The 25,024-nt window shown below is 42.0% G+C and overlaps 1 protein-coding gene across 1 annotated transcript in view; it reads right to left on the reverse strand.

Annotated features, from left to right (window-relative positions):
- Positions 1–11,300: 11,300 nt before the first annotated feature.
- The window catches only part of LOC136885645 (uncharacterized), a 66,562-nt gene continuing 52,838 nt past the window's right edge, over positions 11,301–25,024 (reverse strand). Inside the window, exons 11-12 of the mRNA XM_068230308.1 lie at positions 20,427–20,516; positions 11,301–11,417 (exon numbers count right to left, since the gene is read on the reverse strand). Of these exons, the coding sequence (XP_068086409.1) occupies positions 11,301–11,417; positions 20,427–20,516 (207 nt within the window). The remainder of the gene's footprint in view (positions 11,418–20,426; positions 20,517–25,024) is intronic.

Consider the following 25,024-nt stretch of genomic DNA (forward strand, 5'->3'; position numbering starts at 1 on the left):
CATAGGATGGATGAAAGTGAGGAGCCTGGCACAAGTAAATGGAAGCAATGCTAGAACTCGGTTAAGCCTTAACTACGGGTATTAACATTTTGTGTGTAGTTACTGTCGTGAGGTCCTACGGACCACTATTGGAAATATAGGCTAGAAAATTCCAAAATATTCATTTTGATATTTTAACTGCGAATCCTAATAAATCACACAGTACTGAATTAAAACACATAAAACATAAGCAGTTAATAGCAATATTAAATCACCAAAAGGAATATTTATTGTAAGGCTGTAGTTTCTGTGGCACAAAACAAGAAAATGTCTGAATATTCGCAATCTGTAACACACATTTACACAGCTGCAGTGTTCACACAAGGGAGAAAATTAAAAGTTGCTTAGAATAATTATCACACGCAACAGAAAATCTGTGCAACACTTCCTTTCACCTTATAATGAAACTCCTCTCCCGAGATTTTTTTGTAAAGATATAAGTCTCTGTGTGTAGAAATCGTCAGTCCACCAGTCTCATTTTTGACGGTACAGGATTATCATCCATGTATCAGCTCAATGCGAGTGTCTGTAAACTCATGTCCTCCTCCCGAGGTGGTGCAGCTCATTTCTGCTTCTCAGGTGAACTGCATACCAGCTCTCCTGCCATTTTTAAATCTGGATATTGAACCGAGGCCTCATAGGATGACAGGTAATAGTGATAACTATTACACTACGGGAGTGAACATCTCACGTATAATAATAATCGTAGGGCCTCAGCTACCGTGTGCAGACGTTTCAATCTGATGCCATCTGGCTGTCTGCTCGTCAATTTCGACGTTCCGTTTTACTTTAGGCCCACTAGATAGCAGACCGAGTAAACCGAAAGGGTATCTGTGGCTGAGTCTTTAATAATGAATTTTGTCGGGTAAACAACAAATGTGTCACCAGAGATCTTTTCATGCCAACATCGTACGACATGGAGTGTCGAATGTACTTTTTTGTGCCTTTCAAAAATCCGAGTATCTCTGCCGCTATCTTGGGATCCGGAGTGCGACACTCTACCACTGACCCACAGAGGGATCTCTCGTGGTTACGCAACTATGGATGTGAGGTCCCAGGGACCATGTTTTACAAGAGTGACTTCCAGAAAATACTGGCAGCGTTGTTCGCAATGGGAACACAGAGCAGACTGAAAATTCGGAAGCTAGACAGAGAAAGATATTTTTAAGACCACTGATGCTAATGAAGGGGAAAAAAATAGAGGCTGAACGGTCCCAGGAATCTCACGTCAGTAGTTAAGGGTTAAGGACTCCGCTGTCGTCTACCCACGCCCCAAGTTAAGAGTCCCTGAGCCCTAATCTGTTAGATAACAGGGGATCTGCTTGTGTATTTTTTGTGGAGCAGAAGGAAAAAATGACAAGCTATGTCGCTGGTTTACTTCAAGCGAATTTAGCTCATGGACTGCAGAAGTTATATGATGAAGTTATGGAATGTTCATTATTAAGTGGACAGAAGCATTCTGAATAAGAGAGGGCGTCACTTAGTCTGTTGTCATTGCTTTCGTATTGTACAGGCCGTACTGTAGCTCCGATGACGTCACGCAAAGAGGCGAACAGTTTTTCCGTTAGACCGCCGCAATGCAAAATATTTCATCATAATATGAATGTACAAACATACCTTTCTCAAATGATTGATCTCCAACAGTCTTCTCCTTCTCAATGAACAAAAAGCTGCTCGTTCTTCTGAGTGATGATGATGATGATGATGATGCAAGCATGCGATAGTCTGTGCCTAGTAGTTAAGAATTATCCTCAAATGTTGTATTAACGCCTATAATCGTTTAGGCGTATGTTGCCTAATTTGAGGAGAAGTCGGCTTGAAATGTGACCACAGTGGTCAAAGCATAACGATTGTTTTACTCGTCCACCCAACAAATCGTCATTATTTTGCATTAATCAAAATATGGAGACAACGAACGTCCAAAAATAAAAACAATAATACGGCTTTGCCACGACATCTCCAGACCAGAGCTGCTCAGCTGAGCGCCCGTTGAGACTAGCCGAGTGCGGTCGGGCTGGCGTGACGTAAATGCGGGCAGCTTACGTAGCAAGCATACGTCACAGTGAGACCGAACACACTTTGCAGGGAAGGAAGGGAGCAGTGACGTTCGATTGTGATTACGAATATCTCCTTCACTACTCAGCGAAATGCTGACTGGGGTTCAGTATCTAAAATAAGGCAAAAGAACCTGACATTCTCAAGATATTCCGAATTGATATAATACTGTGCTCGATATAAACAGTCAGTTTTATTTTCTTATATTTGTTTATTCTTGCAAAGAAAACTGACACGTTATAATATTTTATTACAATCTACAAAGGTACAGGGTTTAAGGGTACACGCTACGATTTACAATTCCTTGGATGGACATAACAATATTTCCATTTAAAAAAAGTAAAATTCCTGTTATTCATTAAGCAAAATGTAATGTAATTCCATAATTGACGAAATTTACTGCTTGATTTTGCACAGTGTTGGAGTATTGTGTGACTTTCACTGAATTTCTGAAAACAGTATTTAAAATTTAACAACCGTCCATTGATAATAGCTAGAGTCTAAATGGTGAGAGAGAGTTTCATCATGCCTGAGGACATAGATATTTACTATCCAAGATTAAAATACAACAACAATGTAAATGTACTCGTATCTACAAGATAGATATACAGTATGCGTTCAAATAAATAACCTAACTGATGTTATTCCACCGAGCTCGATAGTTGCAGTCGATTAAGTGCGGCCAGTATCCAGTAATCGGGAGGTAGTGGGTGCCGCTTCCTTCCACTTCCTAGGCCTTTCCTATCCCATCGTTGCCGTAAGACCTACCTGTGTCGGTGCGACGTAAAGCAAATAGCGAGATGATGTTATTCCCGGTAAGCATGATTGGATTGTCGGTGAGTTTATCAGATAATTTAAACCCAAACACCCACAAGCAAGAGCTTATCCACCTTAACTCCGTATTATATTAGAACTGTTTCTAAAGCACCTCTTAAAATTTAATAGTGAAAATTGTAATTTATTACGTACATTGTATCCGGTCAAAATACGCAAACTGCAATCGACGTAAATAACTTATTTCTTACAACGTAAAATGAAAATAACGTGGATTTCTGCCTTCATTTCAAACTGGGGTATCGCGTCAGTGATCGATAGTGGCTGGGAGAACTTCATCCAACCTTCACGGCCTGTGAAGTAGTCATAAAGTCACTGTGGCTCAACAGCATACACCTGCCAGTCCGGCCCCTTACAGTGCAGCTTTCGCGGGTTTATTTTCTTGGAATTTTCGGCACTATCCTTCAAGGAATTAAATATGCATCGCTTGTAACACCTACATATTGCCTACTAACAATTGAAGATGTTTAAAGTGTACGTATAATAATCACTTAATAGAAGATTGGGATTTATAAACATTTTAGACTCTTTTTCTTTTCCTTCGCACGTTCTCACTATTACCTAATATTACTGATCATCTATGTTACTTTTTGGTTTGTTCTGTATCGACAATAAAACGCACTGCTATAAATCTATACAACAAGAAGGAAGTCAAAAGCGGAACTCACCACCATTTCGGGGAAATTAGTGAAACACATTCCTTTATTCTTCGTAATAGTTACATTTTCGGTTAGGATTTTTGTCTTCCACGAATGTCTTCTGCCCTTATCATGTATTGTCACGTGCATACTTGGATGTTCGTTGTGGTGCGCACAGCTTCTTGGCATTGTGGCAATTTATAAAAATTCGTAACGCATTATATTTACACAAAATGTGCTATACGGCAAGAATTCAATGAATACATTCCAGGAGAAGCTTTGCATCCCTTGAATTTGCATTAATTTCAATCAATCAATCAATCAATCAATCAATCAATCAATACTGATCTGCATTTAGGGCAGTCGCCCAGGTGGCAGATTCCCTATCTGTTGCTTTCCTAGCCTTTTCCTAAATGATTTCAAAGAAATTGGAAATTTATTGAACATCTCCCTTGGTAAGTTATTCCAATCCCTAACTCCCCTTCCTATAAATGAATATTTGCCCCAGTTTGTCCTCTTGAATTCCAACTTTATCTTCATATTGTGATCTTTCCTACTTTTATTGACGCCATTCAAACTTATTCGTCTAGTAATGTCATTCCACGCCATCTCTCCACTGACAGCTCGGAACATACACTTAGGGCCGGTTCTACCATCTGCTGGTAAAGTGGCTGGCAGCTGCCCGGGAGGTAAACTACCTGGAGGTGTAAATCGGCTGGTACTTTGGCTTGCGTCCAACCACCTCCGCGCAAGCGCTAGGTAGCTACCCGGAGCTAGACACCGATATACGAGGTTGGCTAGACTGATTTTCAGCGATTTCTCGCTTTCGAGTGTGGTGCTATCTATCGTCAGATGCATGAAACCCATTTCGATTGTCTTATTTCCCTGTGCTTGCGTCTGCTGATTATCACCAAAAAGCCTAATAAGGGGAGTCTTAAGAGTTATGGACAACGATTCATGTCAAGCTTTCGTGATTTTAATCTATGATCTTCAATATCAATACCTAATTGGGATTAAAATCTCGAGATTACATTTTCTTACGCCAGTTATAACCTGTCATGCAAGGCAGCGTTTTTGAAAGGTATTCTCGTAGTAGACTGGTCAAGTCGCTCGCTCCGTAATAGAAGGTACGCAGGTTTTCATCGTATTTCTAATTTACATTTTAAAGTGTATTTTCGTTCCCTGCCGTTGTTCTTAACTCTCTTTTACGCGCTTCCATATACGTATATACACACATCTTCTTTACGGACTTATTGCCTTTGAGCATTCTATCTGCAGGCTTCTGTGAACTGATTAAGTATCTCCGCGATGCTCTATTTGCAACTAGTTCTGTGACCTCGTTTAGTTCCAGATGCTTCCTTTTATTGATAAAGCATTTCATTTTAATTTTTAACTTTATGAAGATAAAGTTGGAAGGTACTGTAAATGTAAAGAACTAATCGGGATAAATATCCATTCATAGGAAGAGGAATTCGGGAATGGAATAGTTTCCAATTTCTTCGAAATAATTTCCAAGCCTATGTAAACAACTAATAGGGAATCTGCTACCTGGGCGACAGTCCTATGTGCTATTAATCATAACATCACTTGCTATAGGTAGCATACATATAAAGCAATTTTCATAGTAGACATAATATTGTGATAAGAACGTATGAAAAGAGGCATACAGATTAACACAACGCTAACAATGGAAATAAAAAAGATTCGTCACAATAAAAACTCGAACCTGCACACTTCGTATTACGAAGCGAACGTGTTAACCACTACGCTACGAAAACGCTTGGGATAGGTAGGATACATACAGTAATATATATCTCGTGTCCGAAAACTGAAAAAAGTAGAAAATTAAAGCCCATTTGAAATGATTTCCAAATAGATTTTGATTTTACATCCTTTTAGAGTTTCTTTACGAAAGCTTGACGTATAAAATGTGCTCCCTGCGCTACCGATGCGAGAGGCTGGTGTGACCGTTGCAACTAAAGGGAAGCATTAATGTTCAAAATCCTGCAATACAATATCGATCACTGTTACAGTATACTGCTTTTTTCAGTATACTAAGCTAATTTGAGTTGCATATCACCAGAAATACAGCTAATAATGTTCAGCTCTCAGAACTTGCCCGGCAGGTAAAGTCTTATCGGGCCCTCGAAGTGGCCGAGAAATTACGCGCCGGGTAACGACGATTTATGCTGCCGATAGCGCTACCTGGGAGTGGTCGGACGGAAACATCCTTTTACGCGGAGGGCAAATTACGCGCTACTTTACCAGTAGGTGGTAGAACCGGCCCTTAGTCGGGCAGCTCTTCTTCTTTCTCTCAATTCTTCCCAGCCCAAACATTGCAACATTTTTGTAACGCTACTCTTTTGTCGGAAATCACCCAGAACAAATCGAGATGCTTTTCTTTCGATTTTTTCCAGTTCTTGAATCAGGTAATCCTGGTGAGGGTCCCATACACTGGAACCATACTCTAGTTGGGGTCTTACCAAGTTACTTACCACATGAAAATAACAAACTCATGCCTAACCTATCACGTCCCGTTATTTCTATAAGAGCTGTTCGTGTAAATCCTGATGTAATAGATTTACAGGACAGGCGTGCAATATACTTAAACATAAATGTATGTCCTTCAACAGTCACAATTAGGTCTCAATCACTATGTATTACATTCACAACTACAAATGGCAGTATTCGTTTGGACCGCCCCACTCGATCGGCGCGCTTTCTACGGTACGGCCCCTGCATCACAAAGACAGTGTTGCCGTGGCCGTACACGATGTCACAATAGTCAATGTCATAACTGCATTTTGGTGTTCTGTGATGTTATTTATTGTGGTGAGATGACCAAAATGGAAACGTACCTAGTCCACTAGTTTCAGACTCATCTACCTCGTTCGTACCGGTCCTTGTCCACCTCCATCTTAGGCAGGTATTACACTATCAAAGAAATTGGGTTCAAATAAGTAGGTTCAAAGAAATTCGATAATCTCTGATAAAGGAACTTGGATGAAAACCATCTTGGGTCAATCTTTGACTAGTTTCTCCATGTTGTTATACCGTGCAGTATTTGATCAAAGTTTTTGTGATAAAGGTGAAAGATAACCTGGTAAAAATGCCCAGCAATTAAATTGGAGCGTCGCCGCAGTGAAACCGCTTATTGCATTGTATGAGGAGAAAGATTTGCTGTAGGCCACACATTATAAAAGAGAGGATTGTGAGTAAAGACGTACAGCGATAAGGCAAATGAACTTTCAAGGTACATTACGGTTGAGGATATGAGAAAAGGAAGAAAAATACTTCTGAGGACCCAATACTTGGCTGAAAAGATGAAGGTAATTGCTGATATTATTACATTTTTATTAACTATGCCTAGTGAAACTTATCGTGGCGGAGTAAATTATTGCGGAAGTAGCGTCTGCTAAAGAACTCCATACTACAGAAGTAAACTACTACGGGAGTTGTTTACTCAGAAAGGAACGTCGGAGAGCTGAAGTACAATTTACTCTTTTAGTTAGTACTAAAGACGTAGCGTTCGTTACTCGCGGAGTGTTTGTTGTTATATTTGCGTGTTTCATTTAAGAAATCTGAATGGATAAGGTTATGTGTGATAGGAAACGGGGGGAAACGTAAGCGAAAAAAGATAAATGCTTGTTGTGTATGTACAGTATGTTTAGTCATCAGCCCGAAGGCTGGTTGGATCCTCAACAGCTCCACCATCAGCTGTCATAGATGGCCTAGGCATCACTGAAGAGGCGTACTAGGGAAATGAGGAGTGAGATAGTTTCCCGTTGCTTTCCTCACTGAGCTAGAAATCGCTATTACATATCAGTCTGCCAAGCCCACTGAAATGCATGCACCAACCGACCCTATGAGCAATAGTTTCACACCATTCATAGAGGGACTGGCTGCATAAGGAATGGCATTACTAGAATCGCTCATACCTCAGTCACTTTCATATTGTCAAGCCAAGGATAAGACAGAGACAGATCAATGAAATTAACAAAATTGCTCTAGCCTATACCAGAAGACACAGTGCACTGTAAACACTAGGTCCCACCAGCAAAGACACAAAATGCACAAAATGCTTTCTAGTAGAGATAATGAAGGTCTATGCAAAGGAATAAGAAACACGCCATAAAGATACCGGTAGTGGGTAAGGAAAGAAATGCATGGAAAGCCGTGAACACGTGGGAAGATATTAAAACTGGTGGTGGTTTCTTCATACAAATCGCCTACTTCCAGAGCGAAGTTGTGGAAGACTGCCGTAGCTACAATTGCATTGCTGCATGCAGTAGGCGTGAAGCACATCGCATTTCTTTTTCAAGGATTTGGAATCTTTCTTTCTACGCTCCAAAAGTGCGTTCCTCTACATTGCGGATGTTTACATGAGCAGTGTTTCACCGTGTTAATAGAAATATGCCCCTTCCGATTTTTGAAAAGTTCACCGTTATCACCGGTAGGTCACACACTGGGAATATGCGTGCAGTCAATTGCACTCACGATATGTGAGAAACCTGCCAACGTGAAGCATTTCCCTTTCATTTCCGAACATTCATCATCATTTTCATGCATGTTTATGTACCTTCTTACTAGAGCTCTAACCACGCATTGAAATATACGACCAGCAGTCGTGAGGTGAACGTTAATTAGATCAGCGGCAACTAACTGAAATGTTCCAGTACGAAACATTCGCAGGGCACACACCAACTGTAATTTGCGAGATACAGCTGAATTTCACCCTGAATTTTGTTGTAAGTGATCTTCAAGAGAAAGGAAGTAAAGGATTCCTTCCTAAGACCAAAACGTTCCTTAAACTCTCTCCGTGTACATATCATACGCATCTCGCCTTTCACGCACTATTACATCCCCGTCGTTTTCTTCGTCGAGATCGTCAATATTATCTACGTAATCCACAAACGCGTATACGACACGGTATTCTAGTTAGTCAAAAAGTCTATCCTAGCTTACTCCATGCACGACGTGAGAGTAAATTCTAACCTATATTTATGCTTTATTTACTTCTTCAGTAATATACTACAAGATGGTGATCTTAGCATTTTACTTCTGTAGTAATTTAGTCCTGGAGTATCTGAAAGTATCGGAAGTAATTTACCCTCGTATGGAAGTCGCTAAATACTAATTCCAAGAGTATTTTACTACGGAAGTAGAACTGACCCTTGGTTGGTGCACGCCACCCTTAGTGTTATAATTACAAACATAAAATAATATCAGCAATTACCATCATCTTTTCAGCCAAGTATTGGCTCATGAGAGCGTTTATTTTTCTCACATCCTCCATCGTAATTCCCGGAATACGTGTAATATATTGTTAATATATTTGGACGTCCTCCAGTAGCAAGAAAACGAAGAGTTAACTGCCAGTCGCTCTTCTGTACTTATAGCATTTCTCAAATGGGTATTTTGTTTCATCGCTATTGGAGCAACTTTCTCAACTAACTTCTTGAATGTATATATATATCCATTCTTATGTGTCTCCGGTATGATTCTGGGTACTCACTTTTCAAGTTCACCTTAATAAATAATAACCACATGAAAACATACATAAGCTTCAACGGTTCTAGCTCCATTGACTTAGTCTTCTCGAATATGAACAATGCAACCCCAATTTCACAACGAACATTAAATGTCATTGTTAGGAAACACCTCCGAGTTGTAACATCATTTTCTCTAAATGGACACCAAAGGCAGTCCATTCCAGCAATTAAAAGACCATCAAGGAAATTGAATAAAACATTAATAGACGCAGATCACATTAAGGCCTTATCAAAATCACTTGATTCGGATGACATGAACGTAGCAACACAGACATTGGAACAAGTTATAAACATGGCCACAGTTCCTATACGATTAACAGGGAGAAAATCCAAACCGTGGTTCAATAAAGACTGTTACGCCGCTCGGAAAGTAGCTTTAACTGCTCTTCATAACATGGAAAACGTCCCTACGGATAAAAACCGACAGATCTACATCGCAGAAGCAAGAACATATAAAGAGCTGGTTAATAAAGCCAAAATAAATTTCCAAGATGAAGAAGAGAGGAAATTGAATGAAGACGCTGAACGAAACCCTTACGGAGTCTTCAACGGACCTAGTTGATACTTACCTACCCGAAGAGCAATTTGGTTTCCGGAAAAGAAGAAGCACTACGCAAGCTGTTCAGTGTCTTCAAAGGGACATTGAAGATGCGTTATCAAAACCGAAAGGGAAACTACACGCGATCTTCGTTGACTTCTCAAAAGCCTTCGACACCATCAGTAGAGACATTATCTTAACTAAACTAGAAAATTTACTTGGCCCGGATAATCCCATATGCTGCATTATAAGAAGCATACTAAGCGAAAACTATATAGTGATAGACGATGGAATCTCCCGATCAAGAACCATAAAGCAAACAGTAGTGGTGCTACAAGGTGACCCACTTAGTCCCCTTTTACATACAGTGGCAACAGCGGACGTAATAGAGGAGATACACTCGGAGAAAGTTAAAATATATATATATATGCAGATGACATTGTGGTGGCCTCAACATCGAAAGAGGATCTGCAAACCTCTTTCGATCAATTGGCAGACTGGGCGGAGAATAACGAGCTATGTATTAATTAAGAAAAGACAGTGGCTGTGACATTTAAAAGAGGCGGGAAACGGGCGACTTTCTTCCATAGAACAGTTCCGCTAGCAGCAGTATCACATGTGAAATATTTGGGAGTGATCATGCAAACAGCTGGAGACAAATTTTCTTACCACATTAAGGACAGAGTCAGCGCAGCATTAGGAGCGCAAATAGCATAAAAATCTGAGGAAATTATCACTAAAAACAGCAGTAAAATTGTTCAACGTGAAGGTTTCACCTGTCATCACCTACGGAATAGAAAACATCTGGCCATACCTAACTAAAGCTCAACTGTCAAGCATAGAAAAAGTCAAAGCATCATTTCTGAAGAAAGCTTTATGTGTCTCCAAGTACACTTCATCTCGCTTGGTTTACGTATTGGCAAGGGAACTATTCTACCTAGAGGAAATAAGGCTAAAATTTCTACTTACAGCCACACCCGCGTACAAATCTAGCATGATGGAACTTGCATCAAAGAGAGAAGAAATCTGGGAAGAGTTCTATGCCACCGACGCCATGATCATACAAGATTGGAAACAACCATACTATGACCTTAGACATGTGAGGACTCGGTTTGCAGTACATAGTTTTCACCACCTATTGTGCCAGAAAGTAGATTTCCATTATCCAGGACAAGAATGTGTGTGCAAACGCTGTGGTGGGCTGTGTGACAGATATCATGCGATGTTTTGCAAGCAAAGGACCGAATCACTGATTTCGTTCTGTGCTAGAGCTAGAGTCAACGATCCATATACTGACTGTACCACTTACGCACATTGTGTGAATCTTCCTCTATTATTATTATATTCACAATTCCCATTGAGCTTCTCCTCGTAACCCAAAAATGTCAGTAACAGTGCACTTTCAACTAGAGCGGGAGTCGGCTCAGAACCTATTTTTGTTTACAAAGCCTTCTCGGGAAGAGGATGCGGAGTTTGTCCAAGATATTTCATGTAGTGTAATAGCATATCTTTGATTACAACATGGCGTCAAAGATTGATCAGATTATTTGATCAAAGTTGTTACCTTATCGAAGTTCTTTGATAGTGTGATATCGGCTTTAACTAGCGCTAAGGTGAGAAGGGAGAGGGTTGGAGCTCAATGCACTACCCCTCTCTACACGCCATTATTGTCTCGTTCGATGCTTGTGTGGGCTCGTCTGACTCCCCCAGGTTGTTGAACTGGACGAGGACGATCTCGTACGTGACGATGGTGCCTGCCACCTGGAACACACGAGCATTACAAACTATTTTCTAATATTGGTGCCATGAAAGTTGGTAGACGAGAAATCAGCAAGCTGTGATGGTGGTGGTGGTGATTATTGTTTTAAGAGGAAGTACAACTAGGCAACCATCCTCTATATAACACTAATCAGTGGGAAAAATGGAAGGGATCCGACACTTCGAAAAATGAAGATATCGGTCAAAGAAAGACAATGGCCACGAAGGGCGTGAAAATGAAAGACTCCCTAGCCCTCGCAAACCTAATAGCGTCGGGGTCAGAAAAGAACAAGAGTTGACCGAGAGAGGTCGGATAGGATAGATGAAAGTGAGGAGCCTGGCACAAGTAAGTGGAAGCAATGCCAGGGCTCAGCTAAGGGCCCCGTAGTCGCCAACCCACGCTCCAAAGTTCAGAGCCCCTGGGCCCCTTTTTTACGACAGGCAGGGGATACCGTGGGTGTTATTCTACCGCCCCCACCCATAGGGGGAAAAGCAGCAAGCTGTGACATGACTTACTTTCAGAAACAGAGGTGAAAGAACAGAGTTAAATGAGAAAGTGAAAAACGTAGTCTGATGGTTAACAAAGATAAGACGAAGATCATGTTATTGATTCTCTGGTCGCTTAGGGCAAGAACGCAGTGACGCGTTAATAATGGAATATAGAGTATAATTATAGTCCGCCTCTGGTGTAGTGGTTAGTGTGATTAGCTGCCAACCCCGGAGGCCCGGGTTGGATTCCCGGCTCTGCCACGAAATTTGAACAGCGGTACGAGGGCTTGGAACGGGATCCACTCAGTCTCGGATGGTCAACTGAGTAGAGGGGGGTTCGATTCCTTCCTCAGCCATCCTCGAAGTGGTTTTCCGTGGTTTCCCACGACCACGTTCGCATCCTTCCCTCTTCCTTGCCTGACCCAATCTTTCCATCTCCCACGAGGTCCCTGTTCAGCGTAGCAGGTGAAGCCGCCTGGGCGAGGTACTGGTCCTCCTCCACAGTTTTATCCCTCGATCGAAAGTTTCACACTCCAGAACACTGCCCTTAAGGTGGTAGAGGTGGCATCCCTCACTGAGTCCGAGGGAAAACAGATTAAGGAAGAAAGAAGGAAAGAAAGGAAGAAAGATTTTTTTTGGCAAGTTGCTTTACGTCGCGCCGACACACATACGTCTTATGGCGACGATGGGACAGGAAAGGGCTAGAAGTGGGAAGGAAGTGGCCGTGGCCTTATTTAAGGTATAGCCCCAGCACTTGCCTGGTTTGAAAGCGGGAAACCACGGGAAACCATTTTCAGGGCTGCCGACAGTGGGGCTCGAACCCACTATCTCCCGAATACTGGATACTGGCCGCACTTAAGCGACTGCAGCTATCGAGCTCGGTGAAAGAAGAATTTAATTATGGCAGATACATTCTAAATTCTCTTCCCCGTTTGGTACGATCACTGAATTTAGAAATATACACGTGCTTCATGTGGAAATAAAGGAGATGCAGGTTGGAAAGAAACAGTGTTCGGAATAGTTGTGGATGGAAAGAAAAATGAATATCCACATCCTGTTTCCAGTCATTCGACAGGGTCAGGAATAGAAACGGCGGGGATGGAACTGTGTCGACTGCCCTCGAAAAGAGACCTATCAAGCAGTGACACTTAAAGGGAGGCCCAAAAATTTGAAGGGATCCAACACTTCAAAAAATGAAGGTATCGGCCAAAAAAATACAAGTGCCACAAAGGGTGTGAAAATTAAATACTTCGTAGACCACCATACCTAATACTGTCGGGGTCGGAAAAAACACGAGTGGACCAAAGGAGGTCGCTAGGATATATTGATAGATGTTTCCTACATGGATAATAGAAACATAGTGCAAGGCTATAACCAAAGCTAATTTTAACGGCATAGGCCCTTCGAGAACTCCTGTACGCGTGGCTCATTCATTCTTTAGAATCATCCCAGGCCGATCAGACCTAGTGTATTTGATCAGACTTAGGCAGAGCATCATGTTTGCCAACTCCTCAAGTATAACACCGTGAAATTACAATCTTAACAGTATTATGCTTGTACTAAAGCTCTGACTTCTCTGATAACCAGTAAATGATCTGTTATCTAGAATACTTCAACAAGTAAGAAGAGAGATCTTGCTTGTTATTGCATGGCCGACTTGATACGTCGCTCTAGCTAGCGCAGCGAGGGATTCAGTCGGCCGTGGTTATTGCCTAGCAGTTAACAATATTTCCTACAGATAGCAGCACTGTACGGTGCCAGCCGTTCAGGTGTAAAAGCCATCGGGCGAGTTCTTGAATAGCGCGTGAGTTAAATTTGGTTACGTATTGTGAATACAATTTTCTCAATCTGTTCAGGTGCGGTTATCAGTAGGGAGACATGCATTTTATAATTCTGCTGTAAGGATTGAATATCTTTATGAAAGTGAATTCCGTGTCTAATATATCAGGTGAACATTTGTATCACGAGACGAAAGATACGTGCTGAAAATCAACAAGAATAGTGCAGATCTAGCGGAGGTTATGTTTGCAGTTTGAATAGGGCGTTGTATAGTTTTTGCGGCACAGAAGGAAATGAGGGCTGATTTTACCTAAAAGCAGATAAAGTATGAAATGGCGCATGGCTTTGCTGGGAGTGTCCGAGAACGTGTTCGGCTCGCCAGGTGGAGGTCTTTTGATTTGACTCCCGTAGGCGACCTGCGCGTCATGATCAGGATGAAATGACGATGAAGAAGACACAAACACCCAGCCCCCGTGCCAACGAAATTAACCAATGATGGTTAAAATTCCCGACCCTGCCGGGAATAATAATAGCATGTAGGGCCTAAATGTAATAGACTAGTAATAGTGTATTGGCTGACCGTGTATTTATATATATCAGCTAGTATATGCACACTGTCCTCATCCTAATGTGCATTTATTTATGTCAATCTGAAAGTAACTTGGTAGAATGTTAAAAGCAATCAAAGGCACGCATGTTGACAATTGGACTACAATGAGATCTGGTGGTAGAATGGGTTCTTGGTTCAAAGTGCTTACAGGAGTTAGACAGGGTTGTAATGTTTCACGGGCCGATGACCTAGATGTTAGGGCCCTTCAAACAACAAGCAGCATCAGCATCGTGTAATGTTTCACCGTTGTTCTTCATAGTTTGCACAGATCATCTACTGAAAGGTATAAAGTGGCATTGCGGAATTCACTTAGGTGCTAATGTAGTAAGCAGTTTGACCCATACCGACGACCAGGTCTGATTGTGCTGAAAGCCTGCAATTCAATGTCTTGGATCTTTTCTTTTACAAGTTGCTTTACGTCGCACCGACACAGATAGCTCTTATGGCGACGATGAGATATGAAAGGCCTAGGAGTGGGAAGGAAGCGGCCGTGGCCTTAATTAAGGTACAGCCTCATCATTTGCTTGGTGTAAAAATGGGAACCCACGGAAAACCATGTTCAGGCCTGCTGACAGTTGGGTTCGAACTCACTATCCCCCGAATGCAAGCTCCCAGCTGCGCACCCCTCACCACCCGGCCAACTCGCCCGATTATTATTATTATTATTATTATTATTATTATTATTATTATTATTATTATTATTATTATTATTAGTAGTAGTAGTAGTAGTAGTAGTAGTAGTAGTAGTAGTAGTAGTAGTATTGTCCGACTCGTTGGCTGAATGGTCAGCGTACTGGCCTTCGGTTCAGAGGGTCCCGGGTTCGATTCCCGGCCGGGTCGGGGATTTTAATCGCTTCTGATTAATTCTTCTGGCTCGGGGACTGGGTGTATATGTCCGTCCCCACACTCTCCTCATCATATTCAGACAACACACTACACTACCAACCACCACAGAAACACGCAATAGTGCTTACATCCCTCCATAGAGGGTTGGCGTCAGGAAGGGCATCCGGCCGTAAAACAGGGCCAAATCCACATGTGCGACGCAGTTCGCACCCGCGACCCCACAGGTGTGGGAAAAAGCGGCAGGAAAAAGAATTATTATTATTATTATTATTATTATTATTATTATTATTATTATTATTATTATTAATTGGATACGTAGATCCGAACAGAGCAACCCGTGAACTGGTTCTTTTGCGTGCAAAGTACGAGTAGTAGGGAGGAAGGAAGGAAGGAAGGAAGGAAGGAAGGAAGGAAGGAAGAATAGAAGGAGAACAAGAAATGTTATGTTGAAGGAGGAGGGCAAGACAAAAATTTGCGGACCACTTTTGCAGAACAACTGCTGGCACCAGCGGACAAACATTCTTATAAAAAATTATTTATTTATTTATTTATTTATTTATTTATTTATTTATTTATTTATTTATTTATTTATTTATTTATTTATTTATTTATTTATTTATTTATTTATTATCTGAAACAGGATAGCGTGAATAACAACGATAAGTCTCTTATGCATAGTATTTAGAATAGTTGGTTAGAAATGGAAATTAGGCCTGTTATTCTCACATTTACATGGATATATATTCAATACAGACTGTTATGTGTTTTAGCGTTCAGTCTGCGAGCCTTTGTAAATTTACTAAACGCTTTCACAATCTTATATTTGTAACTAGCTCTCTGGCCACGTTTTAGAAACGACTCTAATATAAACACAATGAACTGTATGAGCCTGATGCAACTAAAATCCTACTGTGACGTTACGAAAGGAAAACACAACACAAGGTGCAGAGAATGGAAGATCGAAAGAAGAACCGGAAGGGAATACAATAAAAAGCCAAGTTATGTTAAAAATATGACAGAAGAAAAGATATGAAAAGAAGGCACACACACAATTATATATATGTTATATATATTGTGGAGTAACACCGGTTTATTACAAGCTAGTCCTTTTATTATCAATCCCCGGACTCCACACAAATACATACATATACGTTACAACAACCACTAGATAGCGTGCCGTTTCTCCTTGTGTCCGTCACACATATATAAGGTACTATAAATGGCTCGAATACGCATACAGACGGACCTTTTGGAAAGAGAAATGCGGGAATCTGGAAGAGGGTCTCCATTCTGGCCCAAGGAGAAGAGACGTGGAGGAAGAAGAAGGAATTTATCTTGATACTAGCGGATGAATAATTTAAAGGGTATGAAGCATAATCACCACGCCTGCTTCAATGACGGATTGGTGATCCTCCCGCACTGATCGGCTCGCCGACCCAGTTTCCCGCTGGGGTTGGATACCCAACCTTCCACTGGGTTGCTCGGCTTAACAGGGGCACCTCTTGTAGGTTACGTGCTTGGAGTTGAAGTGAGAGAGGCTAGAGAACTCAAACTTGCCGAGTTCTTATATTATTGTTGCTAGATGGGCAGCAACGACGCATCTCACTTCCATTACACCCCATTCTGTCGAATAGACCGCATATTGTAAAAGACGTATCAGTGTTAAACCGATTCAGCACTGGGAGTGATCACCGTCTTGTGAGAGCAAGAGTTGAACTTAATGTAAGATATGAAAGGAACAAACTCATAAGAAGAAAGAGCAACAGAATCAATCTCGAAAACCTAGAAAACAATTCGGAATCATTCCGGGCAGCTCTTCAAAGTAAGTACCATGTAACTAAGGCTGAAGATCTAGCAGAAATGATTGTTTCGTGTGCTCAAGAAATCGGGGGCATATGTAAGGAAAGTGACCAACCAAAGAAATTCAGTGACAAAACTAAAACCCTGCTAAAGCGAAGGAGAGAAAAGAAAATTCAGACTGATCGTGACATGATAGAATATTCTGAAATATGTAAGGCAGTACGAAGAGAAATGAAAACTGACTTACAGAAATTCAGGGAGGACACTTTAAGAACAAGCTTAGAGAGCAAGACGAGTTTCAAGACAGCCAAACGAAAACTCATAATCGGTAAAAAGCAGCTAATTGCTCTAGATGGAAATGATGGTCGAATTACTGAAAAGGAGGAAGTTTTGAAATTCATCAGAGACTTTTATTGCAATCTGTATAGCAAACCAAAGGAAGCCCTGAATGGACCTAAACTAAATGATATATCTAATGTTCCAGATATTCTCCCTTCGGAAGTCAAGTGTGCTTTAGATAGTATGAAAAAGGGAACTGCGCCGGGTGATGATGAGCTTTGTGTGGACATCCTGAAACTCACAGGGGAGGAGACAATAAATCACTTGGCAAAAATATTCACTTCCTGTGTGCACTCGGCTTCAATTCCAACATCATGGAACAAAGCAAAGATCATACTGATACATAAGAAAGGAAATATTCACAGTATCAAAAATTATCGTCCTATCAGCTTGCTCTCTATTTTGTATAAACTTTTTACAAAGATCTTGTTAAATCGAATCAGTTTCATCCTTGACTCAGCCCAACCTATTGAACAAGCAGGTTTCCGTAGTAATTTTAGCACAATAGACCACATACTGACTGTAAGAGAAGTGATAAGCAGAGCAAATGAATATCATTTGCCTCTCTGCATTGCCTTTGTTGATTTTGAAAAGGCATTTGACTCTGTCAGCCATACAGCTGTCATGCAAGCTTTACATGAGCAAGGAGTGGAAGCAGCTTACATCCAAGTGCTCAACAATATCTATGAGACTTCTTCAGCTTTTGTTAATATCGGTAAATCAACCCCAGAATTCCCCATCAACAGAGGTGTCAAACAAGGTGATCCCATCTCCCCGAAACTATTCTCAGCGGTCCTAGAGATGGCTATGTCTAAGCTGAGCTGGGAAGAAAAGGGAATTAGAATTAATGGGAAAAGGCTAAATAACTTGAGATTTGCAGATGATATTGCTTTACTGGCAAACGACTTCGAAGAGCTCCAGACCTTAATTACAGATCTTGCATTAGAATGTCAGTTGATTGGCCTAAGCATAAACCTTTCCAAAACAAAAGTTATGTCCAACGAATGGGTTCAAGCTGGAAATGTGAATATTAAGAACATGCCATTAGAAGAGGTCAGTGATTACATCTACCTTGGCCAGATTATAAATATGACAGGTGATATAAGACCAGAAATCTATAGGCGCATCAAGCTCGGATGGCAAGCATTTGGAAGGAATTCTTCAGTATTAAGATCAAAAATGCCAGCAAATCTGAAGAAAACAGTATTTGACCAATGCATCCTTCCTGTGCTGACTTATGGCTGTGAGACTTGGACTCTGAATGAATTCACAAAAGGGAAACTTCGGACCGCGCAGAGAGCCATGGAAAGGTCAATGCTGGGCTATACAAAGAAAGATAGGAAAAGAGCTGATGACATCCGGTCTGTTACAAAGGTTAAAGACATCTTAGAGAGAGTACGCTCCTTAAAATGGCAGTGGGCTGGCCATGTTGCACGAAGAAATGATGATAGATGGACAAAACTAGTGCTGGAGTGGAGTCCGAGAGAACATCGAAGGCCTAGAGGAAGACCACCGGACAGATGGGACAAAGATATCAAGAAGATCGCTGGTACCACTTGGATGAGATCTGCCCAAGACCGTTCTACTTGGAGAAGACTGTTGAAGGCCTACCTATACCCACGACTTAAAGAGGCCACATCATTTTAATGATTGAAATGGCTGATTGTATATAGATTGTATATACTAGCGGATGTACCCGTGCTTCGCTACAGGATTCTCAGAAAGACTGTCTTTGTGGTTTTCCTACCTGAAGTCGTCAGAAGGAATGTAGTGATTAAAAGCAATGTTATATAAAATACTCGATCAAATTAATAAACCGCACATTTTCTCACTTTTAACGAACAGTACTACGGTGCCGATCTAACAGTCCAAAGTTCCAGTGCTGCAATGACCAGACCGCAGACAGCCGTGAACACTTCTCTGCCATTATTCCGTTAAATATGTACACTGCTCATTCCAATCAGTGCCTCAGAGTAGGAATTGAATAGCTCGAAGGCTATGATGAACCAGTTTGTTACGTATCAGTAGTACCAGAAATTTATCTAACTCCTCAGCTACTTCCCGCCAATTTTCAGGCAGGCTGTTATACTCGGTACGACCGGGTGAGTTGGCTGTGCGGTTAGGGGCGCATAGCTGTGAGCTTGGATCCGGGAGGTAGTGGGTTCGAACTCCAGTGCCGACAGCCCTGAAGATGGTTTTCCGTGACCTCCAATTTTTACACCAGGAAAATGCTGGGGTTGTAACGTAATTAACGTAGGGGCTGCTTCCTTCCCACTCCTAGCCCTTTCGTATCCCATCTTCGCCATGAGTCCTATCTGTGTCGACGCGACGTAGAGCAAATTAAAAAAAAAACTCGGTATACAGCAGTAATCCCATCTATCGGAGATGAATGGCAACAGAGACACAAAGCAAATCACAACAATGGTCAATGAAATGTTATTGTTGATCAATGTTATGAGCTTTCTGTATTGTAGGCCGTCACATTCAGTTTTCTTCCGACTCTGTAATATAAGACCGTCTTATAAAATTAATTATAGCGTAGACTGTAGTGCCTTATTCCCCGAGTTTACATACCGATTTTCACCAAATTCTGTTAACCGATTTTCTCGTGATGGCGCTGATATGATCTTAGCAACAAACATCCATATTCATGAATATCTCCGTTATCATAGCCGGCACGGTCAAACTATATGACATAAATGATCGGAAATTTAATACTATGTAACTTTATTTATATAGTAATTGTCAATAAGACCACTAATAACACAAATAATCGAGAATTAAATTTTGGGCCTTCCCCTAAACTACCATTTCGCTCAGCGTGAATAAAATTATTTATGGCCTAGATTGTAGCGACTTATTCCCGGACTTTCGATTTTCATTAAATTCTCTTCTGCCGTTTTCTCGTGATGCGTGATGCATGTACAGACAGACAGACAGACAGACAGACAGACAGACAGACAGACAGACAGACAGACAGACAGACAGACAGACATTACGGAAAATTAAACAATGCATTTCCTTGTTACTATGGACATGACCGACACAGAAATACCATCCTTTTTTTAAATTTTGAGCAATGTACAGACAAAACTCTTATTTTATATATATAAGATAGATGTTGTGTGAGACATAAGACAAGCACTCACCGTGAGAAGCAGGGTGCGCGTCACCGAGAAGAAGTTGAGACCCGTCAGTGCGACGTCGTCCGAGACCACCTGGGCGAGGAACCGCTCGACCTGGAAACACATAACCTATCATAATCATTTCCAGTCCTTGTGCAGCTTCTGTTGTCCTTGATTAAGTTCCTATAGGATTCAAGATCAATTGGAAGCAAATAAACACCATCCGCCACGCAGATTACATCATGTTAATTCCTGCTGAACGTTTTATATTTCAATGAAACATTTTTATATTTTCATGAAAACACTGATATGTTCTAATGATAATATTTTCTCAATCATTTAAAAATGTTACCGCTCATTTGCAAAATACTAAGACATATTTCTAACAAGAATATAACTAATGCTCAAAACAAAAACTTCCACCGGGCGAGTTGGTCGTGCGTGTAGAGGCGCGCGGCTATGAGCTTGCATCCGGGAGATAGTAGGTTCGAATCCCACTATCGGCAGCCCTGAAGATGGTTTTCCGTGGTTTCCCATTTTCACACCAGGCAAATGCTGGGGCTGTACCTTAATTAAGGCCACGGCCGCTTCCTTCCAACTCCTAGGCCTTTCCTATCCCATCGTCGCCATAAGACCTATCTGTGTCGGTGCGACGTAAAGCCCCTAGCAAAAAAAAAAAAAAAAAAAAAAAAAAAAAGCAAAAACTTCCATCCATTGCTTACGGCGTCTTGGATCCACCTGCAATCGCTGATATTCTACTGTGGATACTGAAAAATCTTCGATGTAAATAAAACATCTGTTTGTCATTTTGATATTATGCGGGAACTCCATCTTTCTTTTTACACGTTTCATACCTTTTAAAACTGAACGGCTAAGGACATTTGTTTCGTCACATCACACAGGAACTGCTGAAGATATTTTGGTGAAACTTGGTATTTAAACTAAGGTAGACCACGATGAAAGTTAAGATTACCTTTTTTTTCGAAATTCAGATTTGAACACCAGCTCATGAGGAAGGATGTATGTCCTGCCCTTGTCCCGTTCCTCTACAGGGTCGGACATAAGGTGAGATGAATCTTCGTAGCGAGTCTAACGGGACTCGAACTGGCTAACCACAGCGTCAGACTATATAGACTTGACGCCAAGACGTAGACTTCATAAGGAAGCATTAAATTCAAACTTCGAAATAATGCATCTCTCTTAATATTGGGTTTAGGACGAAAGTTAAAGGTGGAAAACGTTTTAGAACTTAATTTGCAGTAATTTTAGTCACATGAAAAATGTTGATAGGATGAAGTTTTCTGAAATCCCCTTGTCACCTCACCGACTGTCCGCCATTGGTCAGCCTAGCTGGAGTTTCCACTAAGCGTCTGCTTCGCGATCACTGTCAACAAATCTCAAGGGGAGACGTTTCAGTTGTAGTAGTGATGTTCTCGAGCTGTTTCACCCATGGACAAGGACGGGTCAGCAGCAAATCTGCACTTCTTATCTGCGCACCACAGGGACGTCTACCAGGAAGTGTTGGGATCATTGGAGTAAGCTACACTGAGTGGCCAAAGGTCGCGGGAAGGGGTGTCCCATTAGGAAATGTGCAGTGTATGACCCCTGAGAGTTGCGGCGTAGCTGAACAGTTTGTCGTGAAGATGGCAACACGTCGCGAGTTAACGTGGGATGATCATCGGCGCTCGGCGCATTGCGGAGATTACACGCGAACAACAGTGTCGAGCGTGGATGTTCAATATCGCAGAGAGAATATTACCACCTGCGTAAACCGCCGGACGGGAGGACCACAGGTGTTTAACGAATGGACATCACGTCGCCTCTACAGAACCATACTGGGCGCTCGACGGGCCACTGCGAGTGAGATCACCACCCAGTTGAATGTTGGTAGTGACGAACCCATTTCTACCAGGACTGTAAGGAGGCAACTTCAACAGCCGGTATCCAACTCGTGTCCCTTTGCTGACACCTCGACACAGAGCTCAACGACGTGCATGGGCTCGCGAATTTTGGCAATGGGCCATGAAACAGTGGTGGCGTGTGGTATGGTCCGATGTATCCCGGTTCCAGTTATATTGAGGTGATGGGCGCTCAGAATGTGGCGTTTGCCCCATGAAGCTATGGATCTTGCGTGTCAACAAGGCGGAAGGTGGCTCAGTTCTGGTCTGGGCGGCATTCTCGTGGTCGCAATTAGGCTCCATCGTCCGGCTGCAGAGAGCGCTGACAGGTGCACGTTGTGCGGGCATTCTTTTAGACCATTTACGCCCCTTTCTGGCACTACAGTACGCTGATGGAGATGCTATGTTTCAACAGGACAATGCAGTCGGCCAACTCGCTGGGTAATCTTATTTTTTGATTTTCAACACGCAATAGTGGCGTCAGGAAGGTCATCCGTCCATAAAACAGGGTCACAACCCCGCAGAGCGTGGGAGTACACGGTAGGAAAAATAATAATCATAACGTTTTCAAACTTGAGACGAAGAATGGAGTGGAAATCGACTGCTTCACTTTCGCGGATGATATAGCAATAATGACGGAGGATTTCGAAAGTGCGACAGAAGAAATGAATGTGCTGAAAGGAATTGCAGAACAAACAGGCTAGCAGATATCCTTTGAGAAGACGGAAATAATGTCAAACTGACCGAACTAAACTTAAAATATGGAACAATAAATCATGTGCATAAATTGAAATACCTTGGTGAGTGGATCCAATCGCCCTAGTGGCGAGAGCAAGAAAATGGAGATAGCTTTCCAAACCACCCAGAACATAAATAACAAACGTGCTTTTCCTATAAATACCAAAACTCATCAATACAGCACTGTCGTCAAGCCGGCATCTCCCTACACGTCAGAATGCATTACCCTCTCTCAGCAACGTGCGCTCGCCAAGTTAGAGAAACACTGGTAAAGATTCTGCACAAGCTACCTTGCCCAAACTACAAAAACGGAATCGACATAAGAAAATCCAGACAAGGAATCTACTCTTAAGAAGGAGAAAATGACGGACTGAATGCTTCTGCGGTCACCTGCGGAGGATGGACGACTCTCGATGGACAAAACGAAAATTCGTTTAGACTCAAAACCAAAAAGAACAATTTCCCGGCACATTAACGTCAAGGAAGACGTCGAAGAAATGGGCCTACGACCAGAAGATGCGTACAAACGAGAAGTTTTCAGAACAAGCCTTGAGACTTTTGGGACTTTTCGGGATGTGAAATGGACAACTGGCGCCAAGTTGTCCGATGAAGGCCGAGCTCGACAGAGCAATCCCATGAAAACCTACTGAATCAATCGAAAACTGACTAAACGCCAGAATGTATCGTGGTTCCTGGTTGGCCGATTATCGAATATCAATATAACTCCACCAAGCTGAGCCCAATGTTTGGGAAGCCAGGCTCTGCCTGTCACCAGTCAGGATGAAGGGCGAGTGATAGAGGAGTAACTCCTCTTTAAAAAACCTTGGTCCAGCTGACCCGGCTGGTAATCCCATGTAAGGGCCCCTTGCCACGGTTACGGTGAAGGCAGAGAGAGGTCTCGGTACGGCGGAACTGACGGAAGAGGCATAGCATCCTGCAAAATCCACATTGCGTCGACTTGTAACAAGCGGCAACGTGGTCAGCGTCTGATCCTCTAGTTGAGGCGGCTGCATTAAAATCCTCTCCAACTCAAAAATCGAGTCGTACAATAGTGGTCTCAATTGCGATCACCCCAAAAAGAAAAACCTCAAGTTGACCGCATGATGGAAGAGACGACCTTAGAATCACTACCCCCAGGCACCAGTCGACAGACTGGCCTTACCTGATCATCGGATTCTGGGGGATCAGGGACACCATGCGGAGAAGAATCGGAGCTACTTAAGACCTTGTAATACTCTCAAAACTGGACGTAAAACCTTTTTTTGATAACATATAGTTCTTATGGCGACGATGGGACAGGAAAGAGCTAGGAGTAGGAAGGAAGCGGCAGTGGCCTTAATTAAGGTACAACTCCAGCATTTGCGTAGTGTGAAAATGGGAAACAACGCAAAACCACCTTCAGGCCTGCCGATAGTGGGATTCGAACACACTATCTCCCGGATGGAAGCTACAGCCGCGCGCCCCTAACCGGACGGCCAACTCGCCCGGCCGTTAAAACTTTATTGGCACAATTAATGTGAACACCCTCACTAAAACAGGTAAATTAAAACAACTGACCAGCGTCCTCGGGACTAAACCGGATCGCGAATGAACAAAGAATCACCAAGGTACAGAAGGCCTATAGGCTAACGTGGGCTCACTACAACAAGAAAAGCATTTAGATAGATGCAAACTTACGGCACTATAAAACAGTAATTCTTCCAGGACCAACCTATACAGTCGAAACAATGGTGACCGACGGTCATTCTAAAATTAAGGACATAGAAAAACAGGAACGAAAAATTCTTCGGATGATTTATGGGGCAATCAAGACAAATGACATCTGGATGAAGAGACCGCAGAACGAGCTCAATGAAAAGATAAACACAGTTATACGGATGAAATCAGAAAAATCCGAGCAAAGTTTTACACAAACATTTACAGAATGGACAACTCCAGAACGGCAAAGAAGCTACTCAACATCGTAACAAAGAATAAATGCGGTAC

The sequence above is a fragment of the Anabrus simplex genome, chromosome 14, assembly GCF_040414725.1.
Source record: "Anabrus simplex isolate iqAnaSimp1 chromosome 14, ASM4041472v1, whole genome shotgun sequence".
Classification (NCBI taxonomy): Eukaryota; Metazoa; Arthropoda; class Insecta; order Orthoptera; family Tettigoniidae; genus Anabrus; species Anabrus simplex.